Source organism: Zalophus californianus, chromosome 11 (genome assembly GCF_009762305.2).
Source record: "Zalophus californianus isolate mZalCal1 chromosome 11, mZalCal1.pri.v2, whole genome shotgun sequence".
NCBI lineage: Eukaryota > Metazoa > Chordata > Mammalia > Carnivora > Otariidae > Zalophus > Zalophus californianus.
This window is the reverse complement of record NC_045605.1, coordinates 38,201,484-38,217,665: the sequence shown is the minus strand read 5'-3', so window position 1 is coordinate 38,217,665 and position 16,182 is coordinate 38,201,484. Positions and strand designations below refer to the sequence as shown.

At 41.2% G+C, this 16,182-nt stretch overlaps 2 protein-coding genes across 2 annotated transcripts in view; one reads left to right on the top strand and one right to left on the bottom strand.

Annotated features, from left to right (window-relative positions):
* C11H11orf97 (chromosome 11 C11orf97 homolog) overlaps positions 1 to 16,182 on the top strand; it is a 19,549-nt gene extending 3,367 nt beyond the window's left edge. The window contains exons 2-4 of the mRNA XM_027580065.2: positions 1,450 to 1,554; positions 11,149 to 11,274; positions 15,888 to 16,182. Coding sequence (XP_027435866.1) covers positions 1,450 to 1,554; positions 11,149 to 11,274; positions 15,888 to 15,892 — 236 coding nt within the window. The 3' untranslated portion in view covers positions 15,893 to 16,182. The remainder of the gene's footprint in view (positions 1 to 1,449; positions 1,555 to 11,148; positions 11,275 to 15,887) is intronic.
* LOC113914648 (small nuclear ribonucleoprotein G-like) lies at positions 11,321 to 11,721 on the bottom strand. The gene has a single exon (XM_035722941.1). The coding sequence runs from the start codon at positions 11,671 to 11,673 to the stop codon at positions 11,443 to 11,445; it is 231 nt and encodes a 76-aa protein (XP_035578834.1). The 5' UTR covers positions 11,674 to 11,721; the 3' UTR covers positions 11,321 to 11,442.

The following is a 16,182-nucleotide window of genomic DNA, read 5'->3' as shown; positions in this document are numbered from 1 at the left end:
ATGACTCCTAACTTCTGGGAAACAAAAATGAGATGCAGAAAGTATCTAATTCTACCTTGTTTGTGTCTGAAGGTGTGTTTGAGTCTTCCTGACCAGGAGTGACCCAGGACCACAGCAGTGGTCTCTTACCCCATTTGGGCTGGTTAGTACACAAGTCAAATCTCTTCACTTGCGTTCTTTATTGGTTAGTCTGGGAAAGATGAGGCACCTGCCATTGTGAGTTTAAAGTCACATCTTAAATAGCTAAAGTATTGGGTTGGTTAGGTTTTCCATGGTTCCTTGCATTGAGCTTTTGAGTATTAAGACTAGAACCACTGGTTCCCTGACATTCACAAAGCTGCATTGACATTCATCCACAAGAATAGTCTTTGAGCTCCATCTAATTTAACAATGCTGAGTTCTACTTGGACACACATTTGGTCTATTATTACACCAGTTCTGCTCTAAGCCTCTGATGAACTGAACAGAAAACATCCCTGCCCAATGGTATTTATGGTCTGATAAGGAAGACCTATATTCAACTAATAATTACGTAAATAATGGCATATAAAGCAAATGAGGCCATATATAAATTGCAGTAAATGAAATGAAGGAAAAGAGAAGAGTCCGATGCTAAAAAAGTATCCAGGAACATTTGAGGATTGTAGAGTCAGGGAAAGCTTCCCCAGGGCACCAACCTTTAAGCCTAGGATTGAAATTCGAGTAGAAGTTATGCAGGCAAAAATACTAGGAGAAAGGCAGTTCAGGCACAAAATAGAATGTACATAGGCTTTGATGTGGGAATGAACAGAAGGGCCACAAGGAAGCCCAGAAAGCAAGAGAGAGGGGCTGACAGGACAAACGGGGGTGACAGTGTCAGGAAGCACAGAGCTCTGGGGGGTGAGCGGAAGAAATAATGCTAAGGTACTTAGAACAAATAAGCCAATCCTCCACAATAGCAGTGATGTCCTATAGTGCCAGGCTTAGAGACCAGGAAAAAAGTCATGTGTCCATAAGTGATTCACTACAACAATTCACGTTTACCTCTCAAAATGATAACTAAATAAGGCTGAGGTGTTCTGTGGTTTGTAGCTGTAGTAGGCTCCATGGGCACATCTGTCTTTTTCATTGCTTGTCCTCTGTCCCTAGCCCAGCGCCTGGCACAGAGTAGGTCCTTAACAAGGATTTATCGAATAAATGAGTTTTCTTGAAGCAAATGAAGGAAACTCCATATATTTCTTCCTAACACCTAAAACAGGTATCTGAAACTTACCACAAAAGTTCAGGAATTATGTGAAAGTGTAAAGTCCCAAAAGAACCAAAAAGGGATCTTTCCAAAAGAGGGTGAATCATCTGCTGTTTGTATGGAGGGATGTGTCTTCTTAAGAAATAGTTATTCATGTAGGCATAATGGCTAGAAAGTTTGGCATAATTTACGATAGATAATCAGTTTTATTAATGTCTTTATAGGGAAGAAATTCTTGTATTCTGAGCCACATAAGAGAATTAAGGAAGTACTAGAAGAAGAACTTTCTATTAAAAGAGATGAGTGCCGCATTAAAAATCCACCTGCAGGTAATCTCCATGACAAATGAAGTATATTTCTGCAATGAATATGAAATTACCTATTTAATGGTAGAATGATTATTTTCTTTATTACAAAACCATGACTATCAAAAGAAAAATGGATACTTGGGAAATTCTTCAGCTAATTTTATAATTATTTTGCCTGTGTCCAAATAAGCTTATATTTACAAAAAGTAGCTAGGTATCAGTATCTACATTGCTATCCCTCATTTTTGGTGGAGTTATTTCTATTCAATAAGAAGTCGAATTTTTTCCAAGAAAAGCACAATATCTTCAATCTTTATCAATATAGGTGTGACCAGTAACAGTGGTTCCCAAAATTTAGATTTCATCAGAATTACCCGGGAACCTGTTAAAAGCAGATTGCTGGAAACCATCCCTAGAGTCACTGGCTCAGTAGTTCTTGGGTGGGGGGTCGGCAATTTGCATTTCTACCAAGTTCCCAGTTGGTGTTGAGGCTGATGGTCCAGGGACCCAAACTGAAGATCACTGACCCTGAAGAATCGAAGTCATTTAAATAGGTCAAATCATCCAAGGATTTTATTGTATTTACATGTAGTTTATGGGTTAAATGTCTAGGCATTGATAGTTCATTTGAGAAAAGATACGCTCTAGAAGCCCAGAATCCCTCACAGATTTTTTTTTCCATGCCCAGCATGGAGCCCAGCACGGAGCCCAGCACGGAGCCCAGCACGGGGCTTGAACTCACAACCCTGAGACCAAGACCCAAGCTGAAGTCAAGAGTCAGATGCTTAACCTACTGAGCCGCCCAGGCACCAGCCCCTCAACAGATGTTATTTTGAAACTACTAGAGCCCCTCATTTTCCTGATTCCTTCTCAATGATTACAAGGCACACATTTCACACTTTTCAAATCATCAGGTTTTTATTGCAAACCTCTTGGGCACCAGCATTTCTAGAAGAAAGAAAAGAACTGTAACACGTGACTTCTGCACTCAAGAGAACTTGACATTTTCTACAGAGGAGGAGCACTGTTGAATACCCAGCAGCTAGGGCTCAAATTCTCTAAGGATTCCTGAGAGCAGATGCTGCAGGCCTAGAAGTGCATTTTTTCTTTTCCCGACTCTGACAGATTTGCCCACTTTCCACTGCAAAACCAGCCATGCAAACACACGTTAGGCCTTCTGTATTCCCCATTCTTACAAAAGGAGAAACCAGCAAAATGGCCAATTTTATTCAGACTATGTCTGGAAAGAAAATATAGAGTTTATTTTGAACTCTGTGAACAGATGCAGAATGACCTACTGAATTGTGTCTCCGAACCCCAGCCTATACTTACTATTCCCCTAGTGGTTGGAAAAATTTTTAAGTCTTAAACTATTCTATTCTGGGCTTATTTTCATTTATACACTTAAAAATTTATAATTTATATACCAATTAGATGATGTATTATTCTTATTGGATACGTTTGGTTGTTAGACAATTTAAGTGATTATAAAAATTCATTTTTCTAAGCAATCTTTTCAAATGTCCTTCATATAAAATGGAAATGCTTGGCCTGCGTTTTCATAATATCCACCAGAGGTCGCACAGAGGTGCTCTTTTAGTCTAGAAAATCCTTTAAAGCTGAGAGTAGATTCTGTAAGTTTAAGTTTTAAAGGGGCTTTACTTAGGGGGAAAAAAGCTGCTAGTTTTTTTTTCTTTTTCTGTTCTTAAAAAATAATTTAAAAGGCTGAACGCCCCGTGTCCTTGGCCACAACAGGGAGCTAGCACGTAGAGGGGGTGCCACGCCTCCTGCTTACTCTCAGGGCGTTGGCAGCTCTGGGCCAGCCACTGAATTCTCTATTGCAGGATTTTTGGTGACATACTCCTTTAGATATATCATGGGAGCTGGGGCTTCTCTTTCTGGAGAACACAGCTTGTCACAGACATGCAGAATTCTGCATAAAACTTTTAGGGACTTGTATGGCTCCAATGGCAGCTCTTCCTGGATGTTAAGCTTAAGTACACTAGCCCATTGTCTCCACTTCTCCACTTCTTGTTTACTCCCCCACCCATTGCAAATAGGCTTTGGTTTCCATGAGCCCAGGCAAACTGTTCTTTTCCAGATGGTGAATGACCTTCCTCTTGAAAGTCAAATCTAATGATTTTGAAAGTCTAATACAATCCAGAAACTCATCAAACTCAACTTCTCTGTAGCATCTGACATAATTATTTACTCCTTCCCTTTGAAAACACTTTGTCAACTGAGCCTCCAGGTCAGCATGCTCCAGTCTCCTGGTTTTGCTGGTGCGACTCCCTGTCGTCTTTGCTGGCTCCCCCTTCTCCTCACCTCTAAACTTTGGGGAGCTCAGTCACAGGCTCTTCTCTCCATCTATATTCACTCCCTGAGTGATCACATCTAGCCCTGTGTGCTGATGACTCCAAAATTTATATCCCTAGCCTCTGCTTTCCCCCTCAAATCTCAAAAGCCTACTTAACTTCCCACCTGGATGTCTACTAGGCCTCTCACACTGTACATGTCCAGAACAGAACTCTTATTCTATACCGCTCTTCAACAGCTCTTCCCCATCTCAGGAAATGACATCACTATTCACTATGCCAAACACCTAAAAGTCAAATCTTCAAACTTCATGTCCAGTCCCTCCGCTAATCCTGTCAAATCTGCGTTGGAAATATATCCTCAATCTCCCCAACTGCAGCCTTGTCCAAGCCCCCATCATCTCTTTCGAGCTCAGCAGTAGCATCCTCTAGCACCTTCTACTGCTCTCCCCACAGTCCATTTTTCTGCACAGAACCCAAAGGGGTCTCTTACAACACAAGTCATTGTATACCACCTCCATGTTCAAAGCCCTCCGATGGCTCTTTGTGATTCTTAGTCTAGATTTCAGTCCTCTTGTATGGTCTGCTCACCTTTCTGAACTCAGTTCCTGTACTTTCCCACCCCACTTTAGCCATACGGGTTTCCTTAATGTTCTGGAACATGCCAAACCCATTTTCACCTCAGAACCTTTCTACTTCCCCTAGATCATCAAATGTCTTTCTCCCTCTTCCTTCAAGTTTCAGCTCAAATGTCATCTTCTCAGAAGTAACCTCTCTACCAGATTAAAGTAGAAACTACCTACTCTCCCAATTACTCTCTAATCTTTTATACCACTTTCTTCTTTCTGCCTTTTTTTAATCACTACTTCGAAATTATATATTTGTCTGTATACTTCTTTATTGACTGTCTCACAAGAACTTAAGCTACATGAGGACAGGGGCTTTATTTTGCTTACGATGAATCCTCATGAAAGCCATGTGATATAGGTATTATGATTCCCATTTTACGGATGAGTAAACTGAGATTTTGAGAGGTTTCTACTGTCCAAGGTTATGCGTTAAGTAAGTGGCAAAACCAGATTCCAAACTCAGGTCTTATCCCAAATCCCATTGGCATTCTGTGCACTGTAGTGTTTCCAGTTACATATTATGACCAAGTCCCGTGGGTCCTGGTCTGCCTTGGCTGGCTTGAGATTTCTGCCCTACTTGACATAATTGATGGTTCTCTCCTTAAACTTTTTTTTTTCCCTCAAATTCCTTGACACTAAATATCCTTGTTCTCTTCTTTGGATATTCCTTTTCATCCTCCATTGAAAACTTCTTTTCGGGGCGCCTGGGTGGCTCAGTTGGTTAAACGACCGCCTTCGGCTCAGGTCATGATCCTGGAGTCCTGGGATCGAGTCCCGCATCGGGCTCCCTGCTCAGCGGGGAGTCTGCTTCTCCCTCTGACCCTCTTCCCTCTCGTGCTTTCTCTCTCTCAAATAAATAAATAAAATCTTTAAAAAAAAAAAAGAAAACTTCTTTTCACTCACCTTCATCCCCAAATATTGATGCCTACCAGGGTGTTAACCACAGTCTTCTAATCTTGTTCCGTTGGCTGTCCCTGGATCATCTCAGCTGTTCGCATTGTTTCTACCACTACCTCACTGTGATGTGTCTGTTTCTGAAGTCTGTGTGTCCAGGCTCAATTTCTCTTACTGGTTGTCCTACAAGTATTCAAGATCAACATGTCCAAAATAAAACTCATACCTCTCCTCGACTTACTCCTTCCTATATATCACCCATCCAAATGCATGACATGGCATAATGGCCAAGGCCAAAACCACAGAGCCATCCTTCATACCCACTCCAGATTACCATGTCTTGCATTTAATTAGGCTCTCGGGGCTATATTAGTTTGGCTCAGGGTCCCAAATGGTTGACCCCTATGCCAGGTTCATCTTGCAAACATATAGACAAATTTATTTGTTCTGAATTGTATTTTTTAAATATATGAATCAGTCGTCAACATTTAATAAATTAGGACTTTTTACATACGAATCTAGATTCCTAGCTTATCTGGGGTGAAGAGGGAGGGGAGGAGGAGAAAGAACGATGTGACAGCCAAGTGGATATTCACACGTGGCACAGTGCCTGGAGTTGGCTTACGCTGCCCTAGCTGGCCTGCCCACGCCGTTACCCATCCCCTTAAAGGTCCCCAGCCAGGTGGGGCATATCACAAACTATTCATGTTCACACCTCCACTGCAGACTTCCTCCTCTCATGGTGGGAAGAGGAAAGAATGTGTTTCTCTGGTATCCATCTCCAACAAAAGTGGAAAAAGATAAAAGAAGTAGGAGAGCCAATTACTTCTTAGCCCTGGCCTGCTTTACTTCCTTATATTACCTGCCTGGCTTTTCTCTCCATATATTGATTTTGTGACTCTAGATAAACAATATATACTATTTCTTCGATATACCCAAGTCTATCTGAATTCTAGGGACCCCAAGGTATAGGCATGTGTCCAAGCATATTTGTACAGCAATGTATGCATTGACTGGATTTGTTTGAATTTTTTTTAATTTTTTTTTATTTTTTAAGATTTTATTTATTTATTCATGAGAGACAGAGGGAGAGAGAGAGAAGCAGAGGGAGAAGCAGGCTCCCAAGGAGCAGGGAGCCCGATGCGGGACTCGATCCCAGGACCCTGGGATCATGACCTGAGCCGAAGGCAGACGCTTAACCATCTGAGCCACCCAGGCGCCCTTGTTTGAATTTTTAAACTATCAAGTCCACATTCTCTCACAACAATCTGATGATGACAGTGAGATTTCAGTAAGTGTCCAGACTGGGTTTTCCCTCAACCATTGATAAAGCACCAAAATACTGGCCCCGTCCATAGCAAAGTGTGGGCGAACTTACCGAAGAGCTTATATCATCTATTAGGAGGGGGATGTGCCTGAAGTCAAGCAACTGAAATCATAGCATGTTTTCTTTGTGACTGAGCTAATGAGGACAATCGTGGAAGTGCCCAGAAGCAGTTCTTTCTGTGCTTTTCCCCTTTTCCTTTGGCTGAATGAAAGTGGTATAAGATCAAAGTTTTCTTTTTCTTGGGTTGAATGAAATAAGTAAAAAGTCTGAGATTCATTAATTAGCTTTTATGGACTTTTAACAGCAAACATAACATTTCTTCTGGGATATTTTTGTTTGGGGGGGCAAACGGAGACTCAGGCAGAAGGTCTGTTGGTCTTCTGGGACCTTCAGCTAAATGAGCTATGCTACCTGTTCTTGTGGTTGTGTTGTGACAATAGTTAATAAGAGCTGTGAAGATATTGACATGGCCGAGGTGTTCTGAGTGGTTGTTACCCGATCCTTGGGTCTAGGGAATGGCATCAGTGGCCACAGGAAAAATGGGCTGCCAGGCCACTAAGCCCTCTCCTCTAGGATTTGGATTCCTTCCCGGCTCCTGATAGAGAGATAGATGGGCTCAGTGAGAAGCACTGGAGGCTGGGGTGAGGGGTAGGGGTGGGTAGGTGGAGGGTGTCTCTCTCTATGTATACACAATGATGGTAATAATAATAAGTATCATTAATACTTAATACTACTATTATTAATTTTTTACAGGGTTTACAAACTATCTCTTTCAGTCCTTGCAATGACCCTGCGCTCTTATAATTCCCATTTTGCAGATCTGGACGCTGAGGTTCAGGGAGTACGGTGACTTGCCCTTTGTCGCACAGTGCAATAGGCTTGTCAGAAGCTGACCTCCTTGCTCTTAGCCATTGGGCTATACAGTCTCTTTTGAAACATAAGCTTATGTTTTCTGGGAGGAAAAAAGATTTGAAATTATATTGGGAGCAAATAGTATTCTCTTTAGTAAAAGAAAGTTTGTCACAATCTTTTCCAGGTTCTGCCTCAGTTTAGCTTCGAACTGGAGGTAGAACAGCCTTCAGAGGCTTGACACATTCCTATCAGATAAGGACAGGGTCTGGGAGCTGCTCAAAAAGGTTCTCATCATCCCGACAAACAAATGCCATTTTCTGACCAAATCTTCTGTCAGATGAGAATGGGATTTGGGGCCACTTATGGAACTTTCTGGATAAGGAAGAATTTAGCTAATGTCATCATTCACATATTCTTAGTGATTCCCTGAAGATTTTCCCCTCCTTACAACTTTTTAAAAAAAGAGGTAAACTTGTGAGACATGCATTATCAGACTGTGGCTTTCATTTTACCATTTACCTTAAAATTATTTCTACATTTCTAAGAGCTTGTAGAGAGGACTTTGTGGAAATTATGTTTTAATTTAATGTTTTCAAATTGCAAGGGCTTTTATATTTTTCTGGCTGAAACCTGCAGAAGTCATAAAAATTTTGATTAATAAAATGTACTAGTTTTCTCTTACACAACATCACCTCTTTCAATGAATTTCAAGTGTAAAATCCATGACTTTGTGTCTATATGTCCCTGAATGCATAAAAACTTTATTTTGAATCTGGTTTATTTATTACATTTAGTACCAATTTAGAAAATGTAAAACATCACTCAGCAAGTGTGGATATGTTTGTTATTCATTAATTCATTCAACAAAAATATTTGGTGTACCTACAATATAAAAGGAATTTACTAGACACCAAAGGCATGTCAAGATAATTACAGAACGTAGAAGTCACCAAAGATAAATTTAAATGACTTAAATTTTTCTTCCTGTGGTCAAATCTCTGACCATGTTTGCACAAAGGAAACACAGATGATGTAGCTCTAAATTGGCTTTTCAGGCTCTAATGTTCATTACTCAGAATCAGAGACAGCTGAAAACAACAAAAATATTTTTGAAGGGTGATCTTACTTTCCCTGAAAGACCAGGCCAGGTCCCTCTGGCTAAAATTTCTAGCATAAGGGACACCTGGTGGCTCAGTCCTTAAGAGTTTGCCTTTGGCTCAGGTCATGATCCCAGAGTCCTGGAATCGAGCCCCGCATCAGGCTCTCTGCTCGGCAGGAAGCCTGCTTCTCCCTCTCCCACTCCCCCTGCTTGTGTTCCCTCTCTTGCTGTGTCTCTCTGTCAAATAAATAAATTCTTAAAAAAAAAATGTCTAGCCTAAAATCATGGTTTAGTAACTTTACATTTCAGGCTAAAAACACACCTAGAAAGGTCCCTGAGTAGAAGGGGTTGGGAGCAGAGAAGGGAAGAGAGAAGACTCTCGGGAAGATTCTGAGTTTCCAGAGGGGATTTAATTCCCTTCTCTTAGCTTTATTCTTGTCCTGCCGCCCTTTCCTTTGCAGGCTGTATGCCGACACGGTGGCCTCCCTGGCTCTCCCCCCCCCCCCGCCCCGCCCCGCCCCGCCCCGCCCCGCCCCGCCTCCGGTCTTCCTTCCTCCTGGAATGCGCATGCCCAGAGCAGAGGGCCTTAGCTTTCTCTCTAAAGAAGGTGCTTCAAAGGACATCTGTGCTTCTTTCCAGACCTCTTTTTCTCCAGTTGAACATATCACCTTCTGTAACTTCTTCACCCAAACATATCAATTCAAAGTAGTGCTGTTTTTTTCCAGCAACCTCTATTCCTGAGTACAGTAAATACTTATACATAACTATATTTTGCTTTTATTTTTCTCATGCATTTCTGAGCATCTGCATTTACATTTGAGGTATTTTCCCTATTAAGTTGTAAACTTCCAGATATTCCTGGATTCCAGATTGCATCTGAAAGAGCACAACTTGATTAGATTAGTATAATTTTTCTATCTAATTTAATGTGGTTTTTCTACAGAGTTCTGCCTCCTGTTGTCAAAATGTTTTCCATTTGTCAGAACTTCTCTCAATGTGGAACAAATCTAAATCCATTTCCTTGGTTTCTTACTGGGTGTTGTACACGGGAGGCATTTAATAAATATCGGTGGACTCCTAAATCAGAGAGTCTATTATCCAGGGGCTGGAGAGCAGCTCTTTACTGTCTCTAGAGAGGATAGAAGAAGAGGAAACTGGCTGGAAGGGTGGGGAAAGATTTGGGTTAGATATAAGGAACAGCTTAAAGTTTGTAAGGTCTTGACAGAAGGAGATTGTGGAGTCTTCCCTGAAGGTCTTTGAAGGAGGGGGAAGAAACGAACTTTGCCAGATACCTTCAGCTAACTCTATTCAGGAGTGGGGAGGAAGAGGCAAATATCGACATTCCGCTTGGTGAGTCAGCTCATTGATTCTGCTTCCAGAAACAGAATCTGAGTCCATGCTTGGACGGGAAAATCATTGTCCCTGTAAAAATAATAGTTACCATTTATTGAATGCAAAGCACTTTAAATCCATTTCATCCAGATCCTATAATAATTCTTCAAGCTAGGTATTATCCCCATTTCAAAGCTGAGGAAACGGAGACATGGTGGGTTCAATAACTTGCTCAAAGCCATACAACTGGCAGGTGGTGAAGCAAAGAAAAACCCACATCCCCTCTGACCCCAGACATGGTGCCCCTAATCACTACACAGTACAGAAGCCTTTGGGGAGGAATCAGATGTTAGTGTGGATACCAGTAGGCGGCCTTGGATCTGTGGAGAATATTTGGGCATAATTTGCGGCTTCAGAAATGGTAAAAACAATGTATTTAACCTGAATAACCTTATTTGACTTGGGTCACAGTTTTCTACATGACAGATTTTCCCAAAAAGCTTGTTGACTGACTCTCAAGAGCTAAATAAGTGCTTTTAGGATATGGAGAACAATCCAGTGCAAATAAAATCACTAAAACAATACTTACTGAATGGTATCAGGATTTAAGACTACGATTCGCTTTGTATCAATGCATAGACATTGCATCCCAAGTATTTGTCTATGGTATTTTCCAGTGAGCTTGTTTTCATTCAAGGCGCAGTTAAATAGCATCTAGTTCAGTCTTTTAGGTGATTGATGAATGTATATGATGAATTAATATGGTAACTTTTGGTTATATTTTCTTTGGAAATATTTGTATTTCGAGGAATTAGAATCAGATAGGGCTGGCCGCATGAAGTGTCTATATTAACTAATTTATTTCTGATCCTTTTGTGTTTTGTTATATATTTTTCTATACTGACTTTTCATCTATGTCTTCAGGGGCCAGCTAAATGATCTAATAGCACTGTAGAGGTTTAACTGCCTATGGAAGAATTGAATGAATGAACTGAAATAAAAGATTAAACAAATGCTAAAGACCTTGGTTGGTTTGATTAATCAAACAAAATCAACTTCCACCCAAATGACTGAAAAAATAATCACCCAGTAAATACTTCTAAAAGATGTTGCGCTGAAAAGGAACTCAGCTAGTAATTGTCATCTTGCTTCTGAAAATATTGACAGTGGCCCTGGAAGGGATTTGGAGCATTAAAAGGAATCTCCCCGTGGGAGGCTTAAAACTGGGACTGCCAAGCGGAAACAGTTTGCTGCCACAAGCCAAGTACTATTCGAGGCATGGAGGGCTGAGAAGTAAGATCCTAATACTCTTTTTTGTTTTTTGACTATTATAAAAGTTTATTTAACAAAAAAGTTCAATATGAAAATGCACACGACCTGATTTTTATATTGTAGTAAAACAGGTACTATGGAGGGGACATGTGGAAGCAGTTGATTCCTTCTGATGAACACACCCATTGTTTATACTCGCTCCAAGGCTTCTAACATGATGATACTATTTCCTCGTATTACCACCATTCCAGTATTGTTCTGTTGCCCACTAGTTGCCATCTCCACACATTCATCTATCACAAGATTCATAAACGGATCGAACCCCCGCAATATTCCTTGGACATGTCTGCCACCATTTAATTTCAATGACAATTTCTTGTCCATAAATTTTTTCAACTCGGGAGGGTGAGCTTTGCTCATGGTGTCTACTGCGCGAGCTCAAAGATGCCTCCAAACGGAATTCGTGGCATCCCACACCAAGATCCTAATACTCTTGACTTCTACTGAAAGCCCCGAGTGTGCCGATTAGCTCACAGCCCAGTGGTGTATGCTTTATTTCAAGTTCTCAATGCAATCTCCTTTTTTTTTTTTTAAGATTTTATTTATTTGAGGGGCGCCTGGGTGGCTCAGTTGGTTAAGCGACCGCCTTCAGCTCAGGTCATGATCCTGGAGTCCCAGGATCGAGTCCCGCATCGGGCTCCCTGCTCAGCAGGGAGTCTGCTTCTCCCTCTGACCCTCCCCCCTCTCATGTGCTCTCTCTCTCTCTCTCTCATTCTCTCTCTCAAATAAATAAACAAAATCTTTTTAAAAAATCTAAAAAAAAGATTTTATTTATTTGAGAAAGAGAGAGAGCACAGAGGGAGAGGGCGAAGCAGACTCCCCACTGAGCGGAGAGCTGGACATGGGGCTTGATCCCAGGACTCTGGGATCATGACCTGAGCCAAAGGCAGATGCTTAACCGAGTGAGCCACCCAAGCGCCCCGAGATGCAATCTTTTGATTTGCTTCTCCCAAGTTGCTTTTAGCTTTGCCACATTACCTCATTATAGAACTCAAAGAGTTAACAGTTCAGCTGAGCAAATTCCCCCCTGGATACAATAGAAGGTCATACTCTTGAGTTACCCTCCGGACTCTGTACTTTTTATGCAGGAAGCCTTTCTGGCACACAGCCTGCTGGGGTGGGTAGGAATCTTGCACTGTCCCTTTTTCTCAGGTCTTTGCTTACTGGTGGAAATGAGGAAAGGGAGACAAGGGAATTAAGGAAGAGTCAGGCAACTACTTTGCCGGGCTCCCCGAGTTTCTCCCTAGTTGAGGTAAAAGGCCACCCAGCTGGGTCCAGTGCACTGTTCCTCAGAGACGTAAAGGTTGGAACAAAATATTACTCATTCCTCACTGTCATAACCAGTGTCTGCCGGGAAATTGGTGGCAGGATGTGGAGAACGCAGGGGTCTTGGCATAGAAGCATAAGCAGCGTCCAGATACTCTAGGGACCTGAAATGGGGTATATGAATCCTAAAAGTAGCTCTACAATTGGGAGGTTACCCTAGAATGGGAAGAGAGAAGTGGGTAAATGCCAAGCTTGAGTAATTTCACCCAAGAAATGACTCATAATAGCAAATGCTATATGACACTTCTTATTCTAGATTCTTCATGTATAATGATCTCTTTAATCTTTACAAGAATCATGTGAAACAGGTACAATTTGTTTTATAGATTAGGAAAGTGAGGCACAGCAAGGTTGAATAATCTACTGAGAGCCACTCAGCTAGTGAAAGGACGTTCTGAGATTGGAACCCAGACAGCCGGTCTCCAGCGGCTTTTAACCCCTAGATATTATTGCCTCTATGAGCCAAACTGTGCCCAAGAGCTGGGGAGTCTGTCGAACCTAGAATGGGGTGAGAGCTCAGAAAAAGTGGCACAAAGGAGAAGGGCCTCCTGGGAGGCAGCCTCTTAAGATCTGAATTCGGTAGGGAGAATATGTAGTCCCTAAGAGACTGAGTCTCATAGTCAAAGAAAGAAAAAAAACAAAACAAAACTTGTTACTAAAGGGGATTCACGTAGCAAAAAGGAACTAGTATGGAGATTTGGGTTCTATAATAAAGTAGTAGTAGCCCCCATTTCCCATGTGCGGGGTACAACAGTGTTCTGTGTAGCTATGTCATTCACGTGATCACATGAGATAAGAGTTTTAAGCTCCATTTTCCCGGTGAGGAAACTGAGGCACAGAGACATTACACTACTCAAGATCCTGTGTCCAGGAGGTGGCAAGGCCAGAGCTACAAACCTGTGTCCCTCTGGCTTCTGAGACAATGCTCTTAACTTCCAGTAACTTCTAGTCCCTGGATAACCAGGGCGGAACCAGTGGGGGTGGTAGTTAAACCCGCACAAATGCCAGGGCTGAGGGAATGTGGGGTTGGAACCATCCTGAGAGACAACTACACTCAAAATCCACAAAGATAGCCGTGTCCTGAAGTGAGGATTGATTCAACTCAAGTCTGGGCCTCTTGCCCATTGGGGGCTGTTTATTTCAACTTTCCACCCGATCTGTCAGGTTCTAATTATAGTGGATAAATTCATCATTCCAAGAAAACTCCCAAACCTATTTATTTTAAAACTGAATGTTTTCTAAATGCCGTATTGTAAGACTGGTTTGAAGAACAAATTACCTTCATGTGAAGATATAAAAGTCCAATAGATGACCCAATTCATCAGGTGGGGACGTATGATTTTAAAAAATGCATGTCTGACTTTGACCATAATTGCATTATTTTCATCCATACAATTTAGGAGAGGCTTGTTCATTGCTACCACTCATTTTTACTCATCCATACCACCTTCCTAGCAGCCTCCAGGCCTCTGTCTACAGCCCATGTCAAGCACTTACAGTGATAATGTTATAAACTTTTTTTTTTTGAGAGAGAGAGAGAGAGAACATATGTGTGCGAGCGGGGGTGGGGGGGTAAGGAGAGGGAGAGAGAGAATCTTAAGCAGGTTCCACACCCAGCCCAGGGCCAACACAGGGCTCGATCTCACTACCCTGAGATCATGACCTGAGCTGAAATCAAGAGTGGGACGCTTAACCGACTGAGCCACCCAGGTGCCCCAATAGTGACCATATTATAATATATAACTGCTATAGTTATATATCTCAGCTTCATTTCTGTAAGTTATCAGCTGCATTTTGCTATATCAACTCCTACCATCTGCTATACAAATTACAATGTGATCAATCTACATGAATCAGACTGATAATGAAGAATCAGAGTTTTCTCATTATCAAAAAAGGTAGATGCAAGGCACAGAAATATAGATGAACAATATCCACAGATAATTTTAAAAAATTGATCAGCAGTAATTCATACACTATCAGAAACTCCAGGAAAGCATGAACTATGTCTCTTTCACTAACACCATGCACTTAGCATGGTGCCTGGCACAGTAGGTACTTGATCCCTTTTTGTCATGAGAATGACCAATGAATGACAAACCAAGAAGTGTATGCTGGATGCCTACTATATGTTCAGAATCATCTTGCTGCTAACCCACATAAATCTCTTCCTCCACAAAAGTATATGGTTTTCCCTATTTGAGTCTGCCAAATTAAACAGAATGTAAACAGTAGAGGGAACAGCGATGGAACCTTTTGATTTTAGTGTGTCAATCATGAAAAGTGGCATATATTGTATATACACCTTAGAACTGATGCTTTCAAAGATGGGTTTTCCATGGATTACGGTATTTCCAGGAACTTCTCTCGTAAAGTATACTTCCGTTAGATAACTCAGCCGGTCCTCACTCATCTTTTTCCTATTCACTTGAGCTTTTTTTCCTCTTTCTCATGAACAACATGGTCATTGTAGTTGTGACTCTCAACATTTAATACACATTATTTAAAATTGAAAATTAGAATCACAATCATCTAGTTTTAGTTCTAAAACACGTTGCTGTTAGAAACTGCGAAGCATCCGCTATCTTCATCATACTAACAAGTTTTATTCCTTTTCTTCTATCATTTCCTTCTTGTTCTGTGGCATATAACAACTAAAGCTGTCTAGCCCAGTACTTCTGAAGCTTTAATGTGTCTACAAATGATATGGGTATCTTACTAAAATTTAGATTCTGATACAGTAGGTCTGGGGTGGGGTCCAGGATTCTGCATTTCTTTCTTTCCTCCCCCCCTTTTTTTTAAGGTTTATTTATTTATTTGAGAGAGCGCATGCACACGCACATGCACACAAATGGGGGAAAGGGCAGAAGGTAAGGGGGAGAGAGAATCTCAAGCAGACTTCCCACTGAGCATGCAGCCCGACACAGGGCTTGATCTCACAACCCATGAGATCTCACAACCAACTGAGCCACCCAGGTGTCCCTGGGATTATGCATTTCTAACCAGCTCCCAGGTGATGCCAACACTACTGGTCTGGACACTGTACTCTGAGCAATGAGGGTCTGGAAGACTGAGCAGTGGGTTCTTTAGTTACCTGGATCACATGGGTGTGGTTTTTATATTCTGCTCTACCAAATGAAATACTGTTGGCAATATTAAATCAAATTTAGGTTAAAATGGGGTTGGGATTAAAGAGCATTTCCCAAAGTAGAAACTTACTGATTTGTTCACTATTTTCTTTACTCTAGGATAAGATGAATACATTTTTCCATTGAGAAGAAACTTCCTCCTGATGTCTGAAAAACAGAGAACCCAAGCTTGTTTCACAGTTTAAGATGTATAAAAAAATACATATTTTTATTATTGGTATTAATTCCTATCTATAAATTAATCCAAGGCAATGAAGGACTATTGGTAAAGTTTGCTAAGCACCTGGAAACAATGAAGAAGAATATTATACTTATTTTTAGTTGGCACATTTGAAATACATTGGGTTTCTAATTAGCTTATTTTATTAAATATGTGAAACATGGTAAAAACAAA